At 37.0% G+C, this 20,647-nt stretch overlaps 1 protein-coding gene across 1 annotated transcript; it reads right to left on the reverse strand.

Moving 5' to 3' along the window:
• Nucleotides 1–1,225: 1,225 nt before the first annotated feature.
• On the reverse strand, nt 1,226–19,512 carry SLFN12 (schlafen family member 12). The gene is made up of 2 exons (XM_061176876.1): nt 18,471–19,512; nt 1,226–1,806 (listed from the first exon to the last, which is right to left on the reverse strand). The coding sequence occupies exons 1-2, from the start codon at nt 19,510–19,512 to the stop codon at nt 1,226–1,228; spliced, it is 1,623 nt and encodes a 540-aa protein (XP_061032859.1).
• Between the last annotated feature and the right edge of the window lie 1,135 nt (nt 19,513–20,647).

Here is a 20,647-nt window from a genome sequence, read left to right on the forward strand (position 1 = left end):
CACTTCTGTATCTGGTCTTCCACTCTAGTGTCGATAAATTTTTTCATGTCATCAATTAGCCCAGGTAATTTCTTCATGAAGACAGCGGATTTACCGATGCTGACAATTTCACTGCATCACTGATTCGCTTATCCTTTAAGATGGTCAAGATCATTGATTGCAAAAGTCCTAACTCACAAGTGATGGCCATTACTGGCTTACTACTTTCATGCAGGGCAATTATCTTGAGTTTCATCTCAAGAGTAATTGCCTTCCTCTTCTTCTCATCAGAAGCAGGAAGCAACACAATATACTATAGAGTATCAGTTGTTTACCCTCATGATCGCATGGCTAACTGGGAGTTGTGGCTCACTGCCACTGCCCAGCATCGTATCGCATGTGACTAGCTCAGGAAAAGATCAAAATTCAAAATTTGAAGTATGGTTTCTACTGAATGCGAATTGCTTTTGCACCATCATAAAGTCAAAAAATCCTAAGTCAAACCATCTTAAGACAGAGACCATCTGTACTAATTAGCACCCTTTCATTTCAGCTTAAACAAGACCCTTTCACATTTCTTGTACCACCAGTCTAGTGGTGATGAACTCCTTTATCTTTTGCCTGTCTGGAAAACTCTATATCACCTTCAATTCCGAATGTTAAAATGACGATTCTGCTGAGTTCTTAAGGGTACCAGCTGAGCAATTAGACAAGCCCTAACTCCTCCAAGTGAATAGTGTAAAAGTGGTCCAAGAAAATGCAGAGAATTTTGCAGGGAAGGGTAATAAATTTTGCCTTCTTCTTCATTTCCATTATAAATACTCTGAATGTCATCAATGATCATCTTTTCTAAGTTATAAAGGTTTTCTGGGTATATCCTGGGAATTTCCGTTGTTGTTGTTATTAAAAATAAAAGCATTGCCATTTTTCCCAACTTAAAAGTGGAAGACAATTTATCCATGAACTATGCAAGGAGTAAATAACAAACTGTGCACAGCATAATTAACAAATTAATTTTCTTAATAACTCTTAAGCAACACCTATGAAGACCATTTAGGAAGAAATAAATGAAGACTAAATTTGATTTTCCAAGGTCCCATCATGTTGCCTTCCTTGCAAAGCTTTTCAAAGGCATATTTTCCAGAATTTGAGAACACCATTGACTATATAATGAAAAACATCTTTGTAGCCTGGTCAACTTTCCATGATTCAGGTGAGCCTTGGACAAGATTTAAACATCCTTTTTTCATTCCTCTGAAAGTAATCCATACTGATTATCTGAGAGGTGTTGAAAAATCTCAGAGTCAAATTGGTCATTCAAAGTTCCGAGTCTCTTCAAGACTATAAAAAGGGCCTTCTTCAAGTCACTCATTGTTTGAGTGGTTATAAGAGTGTAGGACTTAGGGTAAATTGCAGATAAGCTTGAATCATGAAGAAGTCTGGTATTGCCTTCAGTCAATGTAGAAGATTCTTCACTCCAATAGATCTTTGTCATGACACACACTTTCCCACTGTAACCACCAATTTTTACCAGTTTCTTCTTTAAAGTTAAGGCAGTTTGTATAGAATAACCTTTTAATTCCTTATTCAGTTCCCTGAGGAAGGTGTATAAGACTGGTGGACGGTCCTGGGCAATTAGAAGTGCATCACAGATGACTTTCTGGTTCTCTTGCAAGCCCAGATCCAAAGACCAGCTCTTAGAAAAGATCAATGTACCTTGACGAACGGAGCCTATTTCATTACGTATTAACTGTGCAAGTCCTTTGTGTTGAGAGAACAGTTTCTCATAGAGGATTTCTGGAACATACGTCACCTTTTCTGATGGCACTAGATATGAAAATAATTATAATAAAATTTTAAACACTGGAAGCTTCCAATTCCAACCATGACAAAGTAGCTTGTACCAGACCAACCCTCCCACTAAAAACAACTATAAAAGTTGTATAAAATATATAAAACAGAAATTTAAAGAACTGGAGAGCAACCAGTACAAGCAGGACTTAAAGGGTTACAATCTTTGATGGAGAGGAAGCACAGGAAGTAGTGCCACAATCATCCCAGCTTTTTGTCTAAGGATATTTTCCATATCATGTCATGGATGAATAGAGCCCAAGCAGAAATCATCAGTTTTACTAGGCTGAAGAAAAAGAGGTTGGAATTCAGGGCTACCAGAGGATCTGGAATTTGAGTGGGAAAATCTCAGAGAGGATGAAACTGCAGAGAAGCAGCCAAAATCTACATACAGATTTTTTTCAATTCACTGGCAAATACAGGGTGAGATGCTGGAAACCCAGAAGAAAATATCAACTGGGAGGCTAAAGAGCTGAACCTGAATTTCATCAACCTCATGGTGGTGGGGGGACTTAGACTGGAATTCAAGTCCCTGCAAAGTGGAGGGCCTGTGGTAAACACCCCAGACTTTAAGTTGAGACTCAAGAAGAGCCGTGACCTAACAGTAAAGGCAAAACTTAAAGATATTATCCCTAGAAAAGCATAAAACCAATCTTCAAAAAAAATCAAGGTTATCACTGGTACTCTATCTACCTGACAAAACAAAGTATAATCCTCTTTGGAGGAATATAACACCTTCCAAAGCCTCTATAATTTGCCATCCATGGTACAATAAAAAATTCAGAGATATGATAAAAATCAGGACAAACTACCAAAAAAAACAAGAGAAAAAATGGATACGAGAAAAAGACTGACAAGTGATTCAGGTATTGGAATTTATCAAAAAGGGATTTAAAGACCAAGAGGACAGAACAGGAGGCTCCAGACTCTCCCTCCACCTGTGGATGCAACAAACAAACAGCTACATGTGGATCAATTCCCTCTGAGAGAAATCTAGAAACTAGTTGAGAGACTCCTGCACATTGGGTGACTGAGAAAATAACCACATTGAAATGGGTAGGAAAAGTTGAGACACAGCCTTGCCAGAAACTTCACCCCTAGCACAGCACCATACAGTCAGGAGGGAACCCTCAAATCCTAGCTTCTCCCTAAGGAGCAAAAGGTTTGGACCACACATCTAGTACCCCATCTTTTATGGCTGCTACCCAAGAGACTGGCTTCTAACTTGCCTATCTCTGAGAGCTGATGAAGCCCAGCATTCACTAGTCTCCTGGACCCAGAGCACTTCCAGTGGTTCTTCCTTCTGGCTCAGTAGAGAGCAAGCAGACAATAAAGTCAGTTCCCAGCTTCTCTCTGGAAGAGATTAGATTGCACATCTAGTGCCCTAACTTTCGTACCTGCTGTCTGAGAGTCTGGCATCTTACTTGTCTGTCTCTGGGAACTGATGGGGAAAGCAATCATTAGTCCCTTGGGAGTGTGAATGGGCATGTGGATACCTCCTGTTGCTCTTCCCCTGACCCACTCCAGTTATAAAACCAAGCCTCCGATTCTCCCTAGAAGGAGTTGGAATGCACATCTAGCTCCCAAAACTTTCCAGTTGCTACCAGAGGGACTGACTTCTAACCCATCCTTCTCTGAGAGCTGACAGGGCCTGGCATTCACTAGGTTCCGGAGGGCAACAGAGAACAAAGCAACAGTGTGAAAGAGCACACAGTCTGAACTAGTATGCAGGTATTTGTCAAGAGCAAGTGGGTGATAAACTCCATCTCTCAACTTCTCCCTAAGGAGAAGAGGAATTGGGACACACATCTAGTGCTTCAACTTTTCTGGCTGCAACCTGAGGCACTGGCTTCTATCTTGCCTGAACCAGGGCACTGATGGGACTTGGCTTACTCTGGGGAACACTAAGAACAAAGACAGCATCTAAAACGAGCACAAAGCTTTGAGAGGTACCCAGAATCTCTGGCTGAACTGATGAGTGAGTTCATCTCCTACATGAGGTCAGTCTGTGAAAACTGGAAGAAGTGGCTGTTTTATATAATGTGCAGAAACCAACACAGAGTCAAGAAAAAAGAAGAAACAGGGGAATATGTTCAAAATTAAAGAACAAGATTAATCTCTAGAAACCTTTTCCTAATGAAATGGAGCTACATGATTTACCCAAAAGAGAATTCAAAATAATGGCCTTAATGATGTTTTCTTAGGTCACGAAAGCAATGTATGAACAAAGGGAGGTTTTCAACAGAGACAGAAAATACTAAAAAGTACCAAAAAGAAATCATAGAACTGAAGAATACAACAAGTTAACTGAAAAATTCAATAGAGGGGTTCAACAACAGAATAGATCAAGCAGAAGAAAAGACCAATAAACTGGAAGACAGGTCACTGGAAATCATCCAGTAAAAAGAGAAAAAAGAAAAAAGAATGAAAAAGAGTGAAAACTGATGGGACACCATCAAGTAAACCAATGTATGCATTATGGAAGTTCCAGAAGGAAAAAAGAAAAAGGTGCAGAAAGCTTATGCCAAGAAGTAATGGCCGAAAACTTTTCAAACCTCAAAATAAACATCCAGATCTAGGAAGTCCAAAAGATACCAAATAAGCTGAATCAGAAGAGACTTACATTAAGACACATTATAATCAAATTGTCAAAAGTTAAAGATAAAAAGGATAATTTTGAAAGGAGTAAGAGAAAAGCAACTTGTGACATAAAAGGGAACCCCCGATAACACTATCAGTGGCTTTTTCTTAAGAAACACTGAATGCCAGAAGAGAGTGGGATGATATATTCAAAGTTCTGACAGAAGAAAACTTCCAACCAAGAATACATACACAGCAAACCTGTCCTTCAAAAGTGAGGGGGAGATAAAGACTTTCTAGAACAAACAAAAGCTAAGAGAATTCATCACTATTAGACCTTTATAAGAAATGCTAAAGGGAGTTCTTCAAGTTGAAAATAAAAGATGTTAAACAGCAACATGAAAGCATAAAAGTCATTGGTAAAGGTAAATATATAGACAAAACCAGAAAACCATATTATTATAACAGTAGTGGATAAATCACTTTTAATTTAGTATAAAAGTTAAATGAGATTCGTTCATTCATTCACCGAATACTTACCAAGCACAGTGTGCCAGGCATCGTGTATACAGTGACAAGCTAACTAGAGGCAGTTCCTGCCTCTGGGGATTCTGGGATGGAGTCCCTTCCACACACAGCCAGGATTGTTCCTCATCTCTCTGCCTCTCTCTCCTAGACCCTGAGATGTCTGGGGTCAGGAATCTTGGATCCGTCATATGTCCCTTTGGAGCCATGTGGCTGACAGGGTCTTGGTGCTCTGGCCAGGTGTCAGGCCTGAGCCTCTGAGGTGGGAGAGCCGAGTTCAGGACATTGGCCCACCAGAGACTTCCCAGCCCCACATAATATCAATCAGTGAGAGCTCTCCCAGAGATCTCCGTCTCAACGCTAAGACCCAGCTCCACTCAACGACCAGCAAGCTCCAGTGCTGGACACCCCATGCCAAACAACTAGCAAGACAGGAACACAACCCCACCCATTAGCAGAGAGGCTGCCTAAAATCATAATAAGCTCTCGGACACCCCAAAACACACCACCAGACGTGGTCCTGCCCACCAGAAAGACAAGATCCAGCCTCATCCACCAGAATACAGGCCCCAGTCCCCTCCACCAGGAAGCCAACACAACCCACTGAACCAACCTTACCCACTGGGGGCAGACACCAAAAACAACGGGAACTATGAACCTGCAGCCTGCAAAAAGGAGACCTCAAACACAGTAAGTTAAGTAAAATGAGAAGACCAAGAAATACACAGCAGATGAAGGAGCAAAGTAAAAACCCACCAGACCAAACAAATGAAGAGGAAATAGGCAGTCTACCTGAAAAAGAATTCAGAGGAATGATAGTAAAGATGATCCAAAATGTTGGAAATAGAATGGAGAAAATACAAGAAACGTTTAACAAGGACCTAAAAGAACTAAAGAGCAAACAAACAATGATGAACTACACAATAAATGAAATTAAAAATTCTCTAGAAGGAATCAACAGCAGAATAACTGAGGCAGAAGAACGGATAAATGACCTGGAAGATAAAATAGTGGAAATAAATACTGCAGAGCAGAATAAAGAAGAAAGAATGAAAAGAAATGAAGACAGCCTAAGAGACCTCTGGGACAACATTAAACGCACAAACATTTGAATTATAGGGGTCCCAGAAGAAGAAGAGAAAAAGAAAGGGACTGAGAAAATACTTGAACAGATTATAGTTGAAAACTTCCTTAATATGGGAAAGGAAATAGTCAATCAAGTCAAGGAAGCCCAGAGAGTCCCATACAGGATAAATCCAAGGAGAAACACGCCAAGACACATATTAATCAAACTATCAAAAATTAAATACAAAGAAAAAGTATTAAAAGCAGCAAGGGAAAAGCAACAAATAACATACAAGGGAATCCCCATAAGGTTAACAGCAGATCTTTCAGCAGAAACTCTGCAAGCCAGAAGGGAGTGGCAGGACATATTTCAAGTGATGAAAGGGAAAAATCTACAACCAAGATTTTAAAAAAATACTTACTTATTTATTTGTTTATTTTTGGCTGTGTTGGGTCTTCGTCACTGCATGCGGGCTTTCTCTAATTGCGGATAGTGGGGGCTACTCTTCATTGTGGTACTCAGGCTTCTCATTGCAGTGGCTTCTCTTGCTGCGGAGCACGGGCTCTAGGTGCGAGGCTTCAGTAGTTGCAGCACTTGGGCTCAATAGTTGTGGCTCACGGGCTCTAGAGCGCAGGCTCAGTAGTTGTGGTGCAGGGGCTTAGTTGCTCCGTGGCATGTGGGCTCTTCCTGGACCAGGGCTCAAACCCATGTCCCCTGCATTGGCAGGTGGATTCTTAACCACTGCACCACCAGGGAAGCCCTACAACCAAGATTACTCTACCCAGCAAGGATCTCATTCAGATTCGACGGAGAAATTAAAACCTTTACAGACAAGCAAAAACTAAGAGAATTCAGCACCACCAAACCAGCTTTACAACAAATGCTAAAGGAAATTCTCTAGGCAGGAAACACAAGAGAAGGAAAAGACCTACAAAAACAAATCCAAAACAATTAAGAAAATGGTGATAGGAACATACATATCGATAATTACCTTAAATGCAAATGGATTAAACGCTCCAACCAAAAGACATAGACTGACTGAATGGATACAAAAACAGGACCCGTATATATGCTGTCTACAAGAGACCCACTTCAGACCTAGGGACACATACAGCCTGAAAGTGAGGGGATGGAAAAAGGTGTTCCATGTAAATGGAAATCAAAAGAAAGCTGGAGTAGCAATTCTTATATCAGACAAAATAGACTTTAAAATAAAGACTATTACAAGAAACAAAGAAGGACACTACATAATGATCAAGGGATCAATCCAAGAAGAAGATATAAGAATTGTAAATATTTATGCACCCAACATAGGAGCACCTCAATACATAAGGCAAATGTTAACAGCCATAAAAGGGGAAATCGACAGTAACACAATCATAGTAGGGGACTTTAACACCCCACTTTCACCAATAGACATCATCCAAAATGAAAATAAATAAGGAAACACAAGCTTTAAATGAGACATTAAACAAGATGAACTTAATTGCTATTTATAGGACATTTCATCCAAAAACAGCAGAATACACTTTCTTCTCAAGTGCTCATGGAACATTTTCCAGGATAGATCATATCTTGGGTCACAAATCAAGCCTTGGTAAATTTAAGAAAATTGAAATCGTATCAAGTACCTTTTCCGGCCACAACGCTATGAGACTAGATATCAATTACAGGAAAAAAACTGTAAAAAATACAAACACATGGAGCCTAAACAGTGCACTACTAAATAACCAAGAGATCACTGAAGAAATCAAAGAGGAAATCAAAAAATACCTAGAAACAAATGACAATGAAAACACGACGACCCAAAACCTATGGGATGCAGCAAAAGCAGTTCTAAGAGGGAAGTTTAATAGCAATAAAATCCTACCTCAAGAAACAAGAAAAATCTCAAATAAACAACCTAACCTTACACCTAAAGCAATTAGAGAAAGAAGAACAAAAAAATCCCAAAGTTAGCAGAAGGAAAGAAATCATAAAGATCAAATCAGAAATAAATGAAAAAGAAATGAAGGAAACGATAGCAAAGATCAATAAAACTAAAAGCCGGTTCTTTGAGACAATAAAAAACATTGATAAACCATTAGCCAGACTCATCAAAAAAAAAAGGGAGAAGACTCAAATCAACAGAATTAGAAATGAAAAAGGAGAAGTAACAACTGACAGTGCAGAAATACAAAGGATCATGAGAGATTACTACAAGCAACTATATGCCCATAAAATGGACAACCTGGAAGAAATGGACCGATTCTTAGAAAAGCACAACCTTCCAAGACTGAACCAGGAAGAAATAGAAAATATAAACAGACCAATCACAAGCACTGAAATTGAAACTGTGATTAAAAATCTTCCAACAAACAAAAGCCCAGGACCAGATGGCTTCACAGGTGAAGTCTATCAAACATTTAGAGAAGAGCTAACACCCATCCTTCTCAAACTCTTCCAAAATATAGCAGAGCGAGGAACACTCCCCAACTCATTCTACGAGGCCGCCATCACCCAGATACCAAAACCAGACAAAGATGTCACAAAAAAAGAAAACTACAGGCCAATATCACTGATGAATATAGATACAAAAATCCTCAACAGCATACTAGCAAACAGAATACAACAGCACATTAAAAGGATCATACACCATGATCAAGTGGGGTTTATCCCAGGAATGCAAGGATTCTTCAATATACACAAATCAATCAATGTGATACAACATATTAACAAATTGAAGGATAAAAACCATATGATAATCTCAATAGATGCAGAAAAAGCTTGTGACAAAATTCAACACCCATTTATGATAAAAACCCTCCAGAAAGTAGGCATAGAGGGAACTTACCTCAATATAATAAAGGCCATATATGACAAACCCACAGTCAACATCGTCCTCAATGGTGAAAAACTGAAACCATTTCCACTTAGACCAGAAACAAGAAAAGGTTGCCCACTAGTTTTGGAAGTTTTAGCCACAGCAAAGAGAGAAGAAAAAGAAATAAAAGGAATCCATATCAGAAAAGAAGAAGTAAAACTGTCACTGTTTGCAGATGACATGATGCTATACATAGCGAATCCTAAAGATGCTACCAGAAAACTACTAGAGCTAATCAATGAATTTGGTAAAGTAGCAGGTTACAAAATTAATGCACAGAAATCTCTTGCATTCCTATACACTAATGATGAAAAATCTGAAAGAGAAATTAAGGAAACACTCCCATTTACCACTGCAACAAAAAGAATAAAATACCTAGGAATAAACCCACCTAAGGAGACAGAAGACCTGTATGCAGAAAACTATAATACACTGATGAAATAAATTAAAGATGATACAAACAGATGGAGAGATATACCATGTTCTTGGATTGGAAGAATCAACCTTGTGGAAATGACTATACTACCCAAAGCAATCTACAGATTCAATGCAATCCCTATCAAACTACCAATGGCATTTTTCACAAAACTAGAACAAAAAATTTCACAGTTTGTATGGAAACACAAAAGACCCCGAATAGCCAAAGCAATATTGAGAAAGAAAAATGGAGCTGGAGGAATCAGACACCCTGACTTCGGACTATACCACAAAGCTACAGTAATCAAGACAGTTTGGTACTGGCACAAAAACAGAAATATAGATCAATGGAATAGGATAGAAAGCCCAGAGATAAACCCACACACATATGGTCACCTTATCTTTGATAAAGGAGGCAAGAATATACAAGGGAGAAAAAACAGCCTCTTCAATAAGTGGTGCTAGGAAAACTGGAAAGCTACATGTAAAAGAATGAAATTAGAACACACCCTAACACCATGCACAAATATAAACTCAAAATGGATTAAAGACCTAAATGTAAGGCCAGACACTATAAAACTCTTAGAGGAAAACATAGGCAGAACACTCTATGACATAAATCACAGCAATATCCTTTTTGACTTACCTCCTAGAGAAATGGAAATAAAAACAAAAATAAACAAATGGGACCTAATGAAACTTAAAAGCTTTTGCACAGCAAAGGAAACCATAAACAAGACGAAAAGACAACCCTCAGAATGGGAGAAAATATTTGCAAACAAAGCAACTGACAAAGGATTAATCTCCAAAATATACAAGCAACTCATGCAGCTCAAAATCAAAAAAACAAACAACCCAATCCAAAAATAGGCAGAAGACCTAAATAGACATTTCTCCAGAGATATACAGATTGCCAACAAACACATGAAAAGATGCTCAACATCACTAATCATTAGAGAAATGCAAATCAAAACTACAATGAGGTATCACCTCACACTGGTCAGAATGGCCATCATCAAAAAATCTAGAAACAATAAATGCTGGAGAGGGTGTGGAGAAAAGGGAACACTCTTGCACTGTTGGTGGGAATGTAAATTGATACAGCCACTATGGAGAACAGTATGGAGGTTTGTTAAAAAACTAAAAACAGAACTACCATATGACCTAGCAATCCCACTACTGGGCATATACCCTGAGAAAACCGTAATTCAAAAAGAGTCATGTACCACAATGTTCATTGCAGCTCTATTTACAATAGACAGAACATGGAAGCAACCTAAGTGTCCATCGACAGATGAATGGATAAAGAAGATGTGGCACATATACACAATGGAATATTACTCAGCCATAAAAAGAAACGAAATTGAGTTATTTGTAGGGAGGTGGATGGACCTAGAGTCTGTCATACAGAGTGAAGTAAGTCAGAAAGAGAAAAACAAATACCATATACTAACACATATATATGGAATCTAAAAAACAAAAATGGTTCTGAAGAACCTAGGGGCAGGACAGGAATAAAGATGCAGACATACAGAATGGACTTGAGGACACAGGGAGGGGTAAGGGTAAGCTGGGATGAAGTGAGAGAGTGGCATTGACAGATATACACTACCAAATGTAAAATAGATAGCTAGTGGGAAGCAGCCGCATAGCACAGGGAGATCAGCTTGGTGCTTTGTGACCACCTAGAGGGGTGGGATAGGGAGGGTGGGAGGGAGACGCAAGAGGGAGGGGATATGGGGAAATATGTATACGTATAGCTGATTCACTTCGTTATACAGCAGAAAGTAACACAACATTGTAAAGCAATTAGACTCCAATAAAGATGTTTAAAAAATTTAAATGACTAAAGTATTAAAAATAACTATAATTAACTTATGTTATTGGATACACAATATAAAGAGATATAAACTGTGACATTAATAGCATATAATGTGGAGGGAGAAGAGGTAAAAGTATAGTTTTTATATGCAAGTGAAATTAAGTTGTTATCAGCTTAAAGTAGACTCTTACAGCTATAAGATATTTTGTGTGAGCCCTATGGTAATCACAAAGAAAATACCTATAGAAGTTACACACACAAAAAGAGGAAGGAGTCAAGCCTAACAATATAAAAAACAAAACAAACAACCCCCCCCCACAAAACCCTAATGAAGCACAAAGATGACAGCAAGAGAGAAAAAAGGGACAAAAGAACAAACAGAAAATAGTTAAGAAAATGACAATAATAAATCCTTCCCTACTAATAATTACTTTAAATGAAAATGGTTTAATGTTTCCAATCAAAAAATTTAGAATGGTTGTATGGATTAAAAACCAAGATCCAATTATATGCTGTCTATAAGAAACTCACTTTAGATTCAAGGACACATATATGTTGAAAATGAAGAGATGGAAAACGATACTCCAGACAAATGGTAACTAAAAGAAAGCAGGAATGGCAATACTTATATCAGGAAAAATAGAATTAAAGTCTAAAATAGTCTTTAGTGGGACTTCCCTGGTGGTCCAGTGGTTAAGACTCTGAACTTCCAATGCAGGGGACGTGGGTTGGATCCCTGATCGGGGAAGTAAGATCCCACCTGCCGTGCAGTGTGGCCAAAAAAATAAATAAATAAAATAAAATAAAATGAATTTTTAAAAAAAAGTAGTCTTTGGAGACAAAGAAGTCAAAACACAATGATAAAAGGGTCAATTCAACAGTGAGATGTAACAACTGTAAATCTATATGCACCCAACATCACAGCACCTAAGTATATAAAGCAAATATTGAAAAATCTGAATGGAGAAGTTGGCAGCAATAAAATATTAGTGTAATACTTCACTATTTTCACTCTCAATAATGGTTAGAACATCCAAATAAGAAAACAACAGACTTGAACTAAAGATCAAATGAACTTAGACATATACAGAACTTTCCACCCTCCAGCAGAACACACATTCTCCTCAAGTGCTCATGGGACATTCTCTGAGATAGGTCACATTAGGTCACAAACAAGTCGTAACAAATTTAGGAAGATTGAAACCATACCAAGTATTGTTCTGACCAAAATAAAAGGAAACTAGAGATCAATAACAACAATAAAATGAGAATTTCACAAATACTTGGAAACTAAACAACACGCTGTTGAATAGCTATCAGGTCAAGGAGGAAATCAAAAGGGAATTTTAAAAATATCTCAAGACAAATGAAAATACAATATACCAAAACTTATGGGTTGTAACGAAAGCAGTATTAATAGGTAAGTTTATAGTGATAAAGGCCTACATTATAAAATAAAAATATAACAAACAACATAACCTTACACCTCAAAGAACTGAAAAACAACAACAAAGTAAGGTCAATATTATCAGAAGGAAGGAAATAATAAAGATTAGAGCAGAATTAAATGAAGTAGAGAATAGAAAAATAACAGAAAAAAATCAACAAAACTAAGAGTTGGTTTCTTAAAAAAAGATAAACAAAAATGACAAATGTTAGCCAGAAAAACTAAGCAAAAAAGAGAGAGAAATCTCAAATAAATAAAACCAGAAATGATAAAGAAAACATTACAATGGATGCTTCACATATAAAAAGGACCAAAAGGGACTCTTATGAATAATTATATGCCAACAAACTGGATAATCTAGAAGAAACAGCTAAATTTCTAGAAACACACAACTTACCAAGACTGAATCAAAAAGAAATAGAAAATCTAAACAGACCAATAACAATTAAAGAGACTGAAGGATTGAAGCCTCCCTATGAAGAAAAGCCCAAGTCCAGATAGCTTCATGGGTGAATTCTACCAAACATTCAAAGAATTAATTCCAATCCTTCTTAATCTCTTCTAAAAAATAAAAGAGGGAACACCTCCAAACTCATTTTATGAGGCCAGCATCACCCTGATACTAAAGCCAAACAAAGATACCACAATAAAAGAAAAGAAAACTACAGGCCAATACCCCTAATTAATATAGATGCAAAAGTCTTCAATAAAATACTAGTAAACCAAATTTGAAAGCACACTAAAAAGACTATACACCATGACCAAGTAGGATTATCCCAGGGATGCAAGGATGGTTCAGCATTTACAAATCAATGTGATATACCACATTAACAGAGTGAAAGATAAAAACCACATAATCATTTCAACAGAGGCAGAAAAAGAATTTAACAAAATTCAACAATCATTCGATAAAAATTCTCAACAAAATAGGTATAGAAGGAATTTACCTCAACACAACAAAGGCCAGATATGAAAAGCCACAGCTAACATCATAACCAATGCAGAAAAACTGAAAGCTTTTCCTCTAAGATCCAGTACAAGGCAAGAATGCCCACTCTCACCACTTCTATTCAACACAGTACTGGAAGTCCTAGCCAAAGTAATTAGACAAGAAAAAGAAATAAAAGACAACCAAATCAGAAAGTAAGAAGTTAAATGATCTCTGTTTGCAGATGACATGATCATATATGTAGAAAACCCTAAAGATTCAACAACAACAAAAACTGTTAAAACTAATAAGAAAATTCAGTAAAACTGCAGGATACAAAATCAATGTACAAAATCTGTAGCATTTCTATACACTAACAATAAACTATCTTTAAAGGAAATTAAGACAACAATCCAATTTACAATAGTAACAACAAGAATAAAATACTTATGAATAAACTTAACTGAAGAAGTGAAAGACTTGTACACTGAAAACTCTAAAACATTGATGAAGGAAATTAAAGAAGGCACAGATAAATGGAAAGACATCCTGCAGCAGAAAAATCTTTAAAGCAGTCAGAGGAAAAAAGACACATTATCTACAAGGAAGCAACAATAAGACTTATGATTCATTCTTCTACAGAAAGCCTATAAGCCAGAAGACAATGGAATGACATCTTAAAGTCCTGAAAGAAAAGGTCTGCAAACCTAGAATTCAACATGTACCACAAATATCCAACAAAAAGCAAAAATAAAACATTTTCAGATGGGTGAGGGGAAAGAGAGAGAAAGAGATAACTTATTGTCAGAAGATCTACACTACAAATAACATCAAACAGAGTTCTTCTTCTTAAAGGAAAATTATCCCAAATGAAAGCATTAAACTTCAGGAATTAATACATTTTCCTGGAAAGAGTAAATGTTGGGCAAATAAGAAGTATTATTGACAGTTTTAAAACAATAAAAGGATTCATACAGAGCTAAAAACTTGGGAAGAAGTAAAACTAGCAAAATAAAGATGCACACTGTAATTTCTAGGCGAACCACATCAAGGAATAATAGAATAATTTGTAATTAAAAGCTGAGAGAAGAGAAGAACAGGAAAATAAAATAAAATACTTAATCCAAAAAAAGGCAAAAAGAAAAAAAAACAGATGAGAGGTTTTTGTCTCTAAGCAATGGTAGAGTAGCTTAGTCAGTCTAACCCTCTCACAGATACAACGTGTAAAATCTGGACAAAATATTAAAAATTAAGTATTTGAAGGCACTGAAAAGTAACCAAAGCAGGAGATATAAACAGAAGAGCAGTCTACCCTTGAAAGACAATTGCAACTGGAGAGATTTTTGAGTTTGCAGCATTTTTCTGAGGAACACTGTCTAGTATTTGCACTGCTTAGAAAGCAGAAAGAGTCTTATTATCTGAGCTGTCAGAGGACAAAATTCAAGGCTGGTAGAGCAGTCAGAAAGTTAGAGAAGAAATACTAGAAGGGAAGGAGATGCAATGGGAGTGAGTCCCAAAATCTGCATATAAATTCCACACAGATCCTTGGCTGTGGACTAAACTACACATGCACAGGGAATATCCTGAAGGAAAAAAGGCAGCAAGCTGAAATCTGAAAAAATTAAGAAAAAATTATTGGAATGAAAATAAAAGCAAGCCCAACTGTACACTGTCTACAAGACACACATTTTAGATACAAAGACATAAATAGGTTGAAAGTAAAAGAATGAAAAAATATATTCCATGCAGCTTCTAATTATAAGAAAACTGGAGCAGCTATATTAATTCCAGACAATATAGATTTCTACTCAAGAGATACTGTGGAAATGAAGAAACTTTCAAAATTATAAAAGGGTTAAGACATCAGGAAAATTATAAATGAGTATGAGCTTAATAAGAACTCCAAAGTACTTGAAGCAAAAAAATGACAGCATTAAAAAGATAAATAGGGCTTCCCTGGTGGTGCAGTGGTTAAGAATCCGCCTGCCAATGCAGGGGACACGGGTTCAAGCCCTGGTTTGGGAAGATCCCACATGCTGTGGAGCAACTAAGCCCGTGGGCCAAAACTATTGAGCCTGCGTTCTCGAGCCCGCAAGCCACAACTACTGAGTCCATGTGCCACAACTACTGAAGCCCGCATGCCTAGAACCCATGCTGTGCAACAAGAGAAGCCACCGCAATGAGAAGCCCACGTACTGTGACAAAGAGTAGCCCCCACTTGCTGCACCTAGAGAAAGCCCGCGTGCAGCAACGAAGACCCAACACAGCCAAAAATAAAATAAATAAAATAAAAATAAATTTAAAAAAAAACCTAGTAATAAATGTAACAGAAAAGTACAAAACTTGTACACAGAAACTTATAAAACTTTAAAGACATTAAAGAAGATATAAACAAATGGAGAGATTTCCTATGTTCAACTGTACAAAGAGCAATTGATGTAAATACGTCACAAATCTACCTATTCAATGTAACTGCAATCAAAATCCTTAAAGGGTTTTTTGTGGCACTTAAGCAGATTCTAAAATTTGTATAATATATTAAATGATTTAAAATCACCAAGACACTCTCAAAGAAAAAGAATAAAAGTAAGGCGGCTTACCCTGCCAAGCACTTAATATAATATTACAATATTAGGACAGTATAGTGGATGTAGGGACAGACAAATTGACCAAGAGAACATAATAGGGATTCTAGAAATATGGCTATACGTATACTTAGTAATATGCTGGAGGTGGCATGGCAGATCAGTGGGTGAAAGTGGGAACTATTCAGTAATTGGAGCTGGGTAATGTGGCCATTCACATGGAACAAAATGAAATAGTACTCTTGCATCACCACTGAGATGGATCAAGGATTTAAATGTTAAACGTAAAGTGCAAAACCCTAAAACTTTTAGAAGAAAATGAAGGGAAATATCTTTCTAACCTTAAGGTAGAGAATGATCTCTTACACAAGGCACAAAGAGCATTAAACCAGAAAATTAAAATATGGTAACTTTGACTATATTAAAATATCAAACTACTAATTATCATAATATGCCTTAAGAAAAGAGAAAACAAAAGCCACAAACTTGGAGAAGATCTCCGTAATCTGTAATACCTATGACCAAAAGAGGATTTGGATTCTAGAATCTCCTACACATCAATAAGAAAAAGACAAAAGCCTAATAGAAAAATGGGCAAAAGACAGAATAGGCCTTTCATAGGTGATAAAATACATATGGCCAGGAAGTATATGAAGATGTGCTCAACCAAATTAATAACCAGGAAAATGTAGACACAGAGAGATACTATTTTACACCTATTTGAGTGGGAAGAAGGAGGATGAGAAGAAAGATGAAGAGAAGTTTGACAACTGGAGAAGACGTGGCATTTGTAACATATTGTTGTTGGGAGTAAAGTGACTCATTTACTTCAGAAAACAATATGGCATTATCTTATTGCTTGAATATTCACATACTTCCTGACCTAGCAATTCTACTCCTAGGTGTGGACCCAGGAGAAACTCTTGCAAATATGCACCAGAAGACTGAAGAAGAATATTCAAGGTAACGCTGTTTATATGGCAGAAAACGACATGTTGTCCATAAACAGTAATAACGAAAACAGATAAATCAGAGATTCTGAGTACTGGTGGCCTTTCTTCAGTAACTGAATGTATGAAGCTGGGTCTCAATCTAGATTTCCCAGCAACATGATGTACTTCCTTTTTTGTTTAAACTAAATTGAGTTGGGGTTCTCTTACTTCCAGTTAAAGGAGTTCCTATTACACCAAGAAAAGTCTAATCAAAGCCTGAAAAATTGGATTTTGACATATTCAATGATAAAAACACCAAAGCATTCCCCTGAATGCCAGAATATACTTTGATGATAAGTTTCAAGATAGAGCTGATGTGAAGAGAAGATTTGAAAACACACACACCAAGTCCAAAGAAACCAGAATTAAATTACCTGTAAGGTGATATCTCTGCTCCTGACTTTCCAAATTCTTATATTTATACAGAGACCAATCAAGGGGTATAGGTGATAACATACTTTGTTGAAGGTTCATCTCTTCAAATAACGTGGAAAAATCTTAAAAAACAAAAATCACTTTCTCAATTTGTCACAACTAAATGCTTAGTATATCAACAAAATGCTTAGTATATCAAAAGTCTGCTTAGAAATGACCCCATTTTTCTAATAGAAATATTGTTAGATATCGTGGTTAGATTCCCAAGTCAAACGTAAGTTATAAATTTATTCCTTGAGGCTGCCGAAACACACTATATTGAATACTAATAGGAAAATGCATTATTAGTAATTGAATACATTACCATATAATTGGGTTCATTTTAAAAGCAATTAAAATTAGAAGACATGATGGCTAGTGAAGGAGAGCTGAATTTTGTGCAGATTCTAAGGAAGAAGCTTGCATTTTCAGAGATTTTTAAGTTGCTAGTGCTGGTCTAACTTCATTGGAGGCTTTTCTTTTCCAAAAATCAGATGAAATACCAACACTATCCTTTTCTTATCAGTCCAATTTAGGGTTACACGTTGATTCACAAACGGAAGAGACAGGAGAGGAAGAGGGAAGAGGTTCTAAGGGAAATAAATGGAAAGGTGTAAAGAAAGATGAAGGAGCAAGTAAATAAAAGAGGCAAGTGTTCCTGAGAGAGAGAAGTGGTCAGTTACTGAAAACGAGCTCAGAAGGAAAAGGGAGAAGGAATTCACAGGCTCTCCTTGAAAGTGAGTAGAAGTGACAGGGAAGAAAAACAGTGTTAATTGGATCTTTATACCAGGCAGTGCTACAGAGAGGAGGTAGTGTGCTTTCTGTATGGAATAGTTACCTTCTAAGTGGGTAGAGAGAGTGAACTATGAGTGTAACCACCAGAGATTAGTAAATTAGGTGTTGAAATTTGAGGACTATTGATGTTGCCCCAAATCCTAGAGAAAAAAAAAGCCTTGCCACCCCAGCCAAATATACCCTTATTTCTAATCCCCCTTCCTCACTTGGTTCAGGATCCAGCATTAATTGGCCCCATTCCTCCGCGGTCAGCTGCATCACTTGATTATCTTTCACATGCCAGGAATTCGGCTTTTTGGCAAACACCGCACAACAGAATAGCTCTATTTTGAGCGCACAGACATATCCACAAAGACTTCCTTCATCATATACTTCAAGGAATTTGCATGAATAATTTATCTTCTTCTTCTCTATACAGAAATGATAGACAGGAAGCTTGCTAATGCATTCTTCTATTTCTTTTTCTATCTTGTCAAGGTCACTCTTCTCTGCTTTAAAGCCAGTTACTTCTTGTTTTTCTTCACTTAAACCAATAAACAAATAGCCCCCATGAGTATTTGCAAATGCAGAAACGTATTGAGGGAGAATCTCTTTAATGCGTTGTAACAACTTTTCTGTTGAATAGTCTTTCATTTCAACATGTGTGGATTCAGTAAAGGTGAGTTTTTCTCTGTACCTGAGTTGCATCCTATTAAAAAAGTCAGCAGCCAAGGCCTTCATGCTACTTTCTTCTTGTACATCAAAACGGTACCTCTTTGGAGATGATTTAGGTATTAAAGAAAATTCCTCTCCATTTCCTAACCTGTCTTTGAGGAATTCCGGTGCAGCGGTAGCATTCATTACTTTTACAGAGGTTATATCTCTTTTGTACAAATTGGAGCTCAAGGTGGCAATCCTCAACCCAGAGGTTTCTGAGCTCCACGATTTGACAAAAATCAGAAAATATTTACCTTGCTGCATAAAGTCTAAGTATTTAGAAACAAACGAAACAATATTGGCAAAAGAATTTTCCAAATCTAATCCTATTCCATCTTTTTCATAACTATAGTTTTCATTCTCAATGTCAGCCCTGCACACGCCCCCTCCAGAATTCAGCAAAGCAACCACAGATTGTGAGATGTTTTCATTCTGCTTTCTTCTCAGTTGACCATCTTTCATTTTTTTTCTATTCTTCTCCCCGAAGGTGACTTTTCCCACATCTAGAACCAGCTCAGCATAGTTAGTGTCCAAAACAACATGGACGGTCATTCTCCTAGAAGCCATTCAATTTCCAAGCAGAAATTCTTTTCTGTAAAACAGACAGAGCCATTTAAAATAGGACCTGAGCAAAAGAGATAGCAAATTGTGTATTGTGAGGCAAACCCAGCAAAATTCTTTATTTTGTTTTATCCTATATTCCACTGGATGCCATGATAAGGATACAGATATAAAATAGGTTTTGGGGACATATTTTGAACTGATGATAATGATAATGATGATAAGATGATAATAATTTCTACTGCTGTAAAATTTTCCAATTTTTTGCCATAGTTTTATATGATCCTCTTCTAATTGTTTTAATCTAAATTTTATCTGTGTTTATATCTCTTTTCTAATCCCTAATATTATAAAACTTGTTTCTCTCTTCTTTTCTTAAATAAGCCCCTGAGGGGAGCCTATCTATGTTTCTGATCTCAGTGAACCAAATTTTAGTTTTCTATATTACATATACTTTTATTTTTTAAAATAATTTCAACTTTATCTTAATTACCTTCTTTTATTGGGGAATCCCTTGGGAAAATTCTCAGTTGGAGTCTAAAGACATCTAGCAATATGCCATTTTAATAATTTTTCCTTCTTGCAAGGATGAGTTAGATTCATAAATTTTGGCCATTGATCTTAAGCAAGGTGGGCCAAGTCACTGTACCCTTTTTCTATCAGATATCCACATATTTTCAATGAGGTAAAATTCTTATATACAAAAACATCTGCTTTAAATATAAGTATCCCAAATTCATTAACCCTGTCCCTTTAAGGTCTACTGGGATTACGGCTTTGTTATAGATGGCCTAGAGACAGCTGAGAGAAGAGTTCATCACAGGTAGTGATCACTACACTGGGAAAGGATACAAAGAGTGTCAGAATACTCCTGTCCACTGCTGGACCAGTATCCTGCAGAGACTCAGCTGTAGGCTGTGGATACACCTCAGTCTCTATAAACTTCTGATCATATGTAAACAACTGTATGGATTGAATGTTTGTGTCCCTTCAAAATTCATATGTTGAAACCCTCCCCTACCACATGATGGTATGAGGAAGTGGGGCCTTTGGGGGGTAATTAGGATCAGATGAGGTCATAAGGGCCGAGCACTCATGAGTAAGATTAATGCCCTTGTAAGAACCT

The sequence above is a fragment of the Eubalaena glacialis genome, chromosome 19 (genome assembly GCF_028564815.1).
Source record: "Eubalaena glacialis isolate mEubGla1 chromosome 19, mEubGla1.1.hap2.+ XY, whole genome shotgun sequence".
NCBI classification, from domain to species: Eukaryota; Metazoa; Chordata; class Mammalia; order Artiodactyla; family Balaenidae; genus Eubalaena; species Eubalaena glacialis.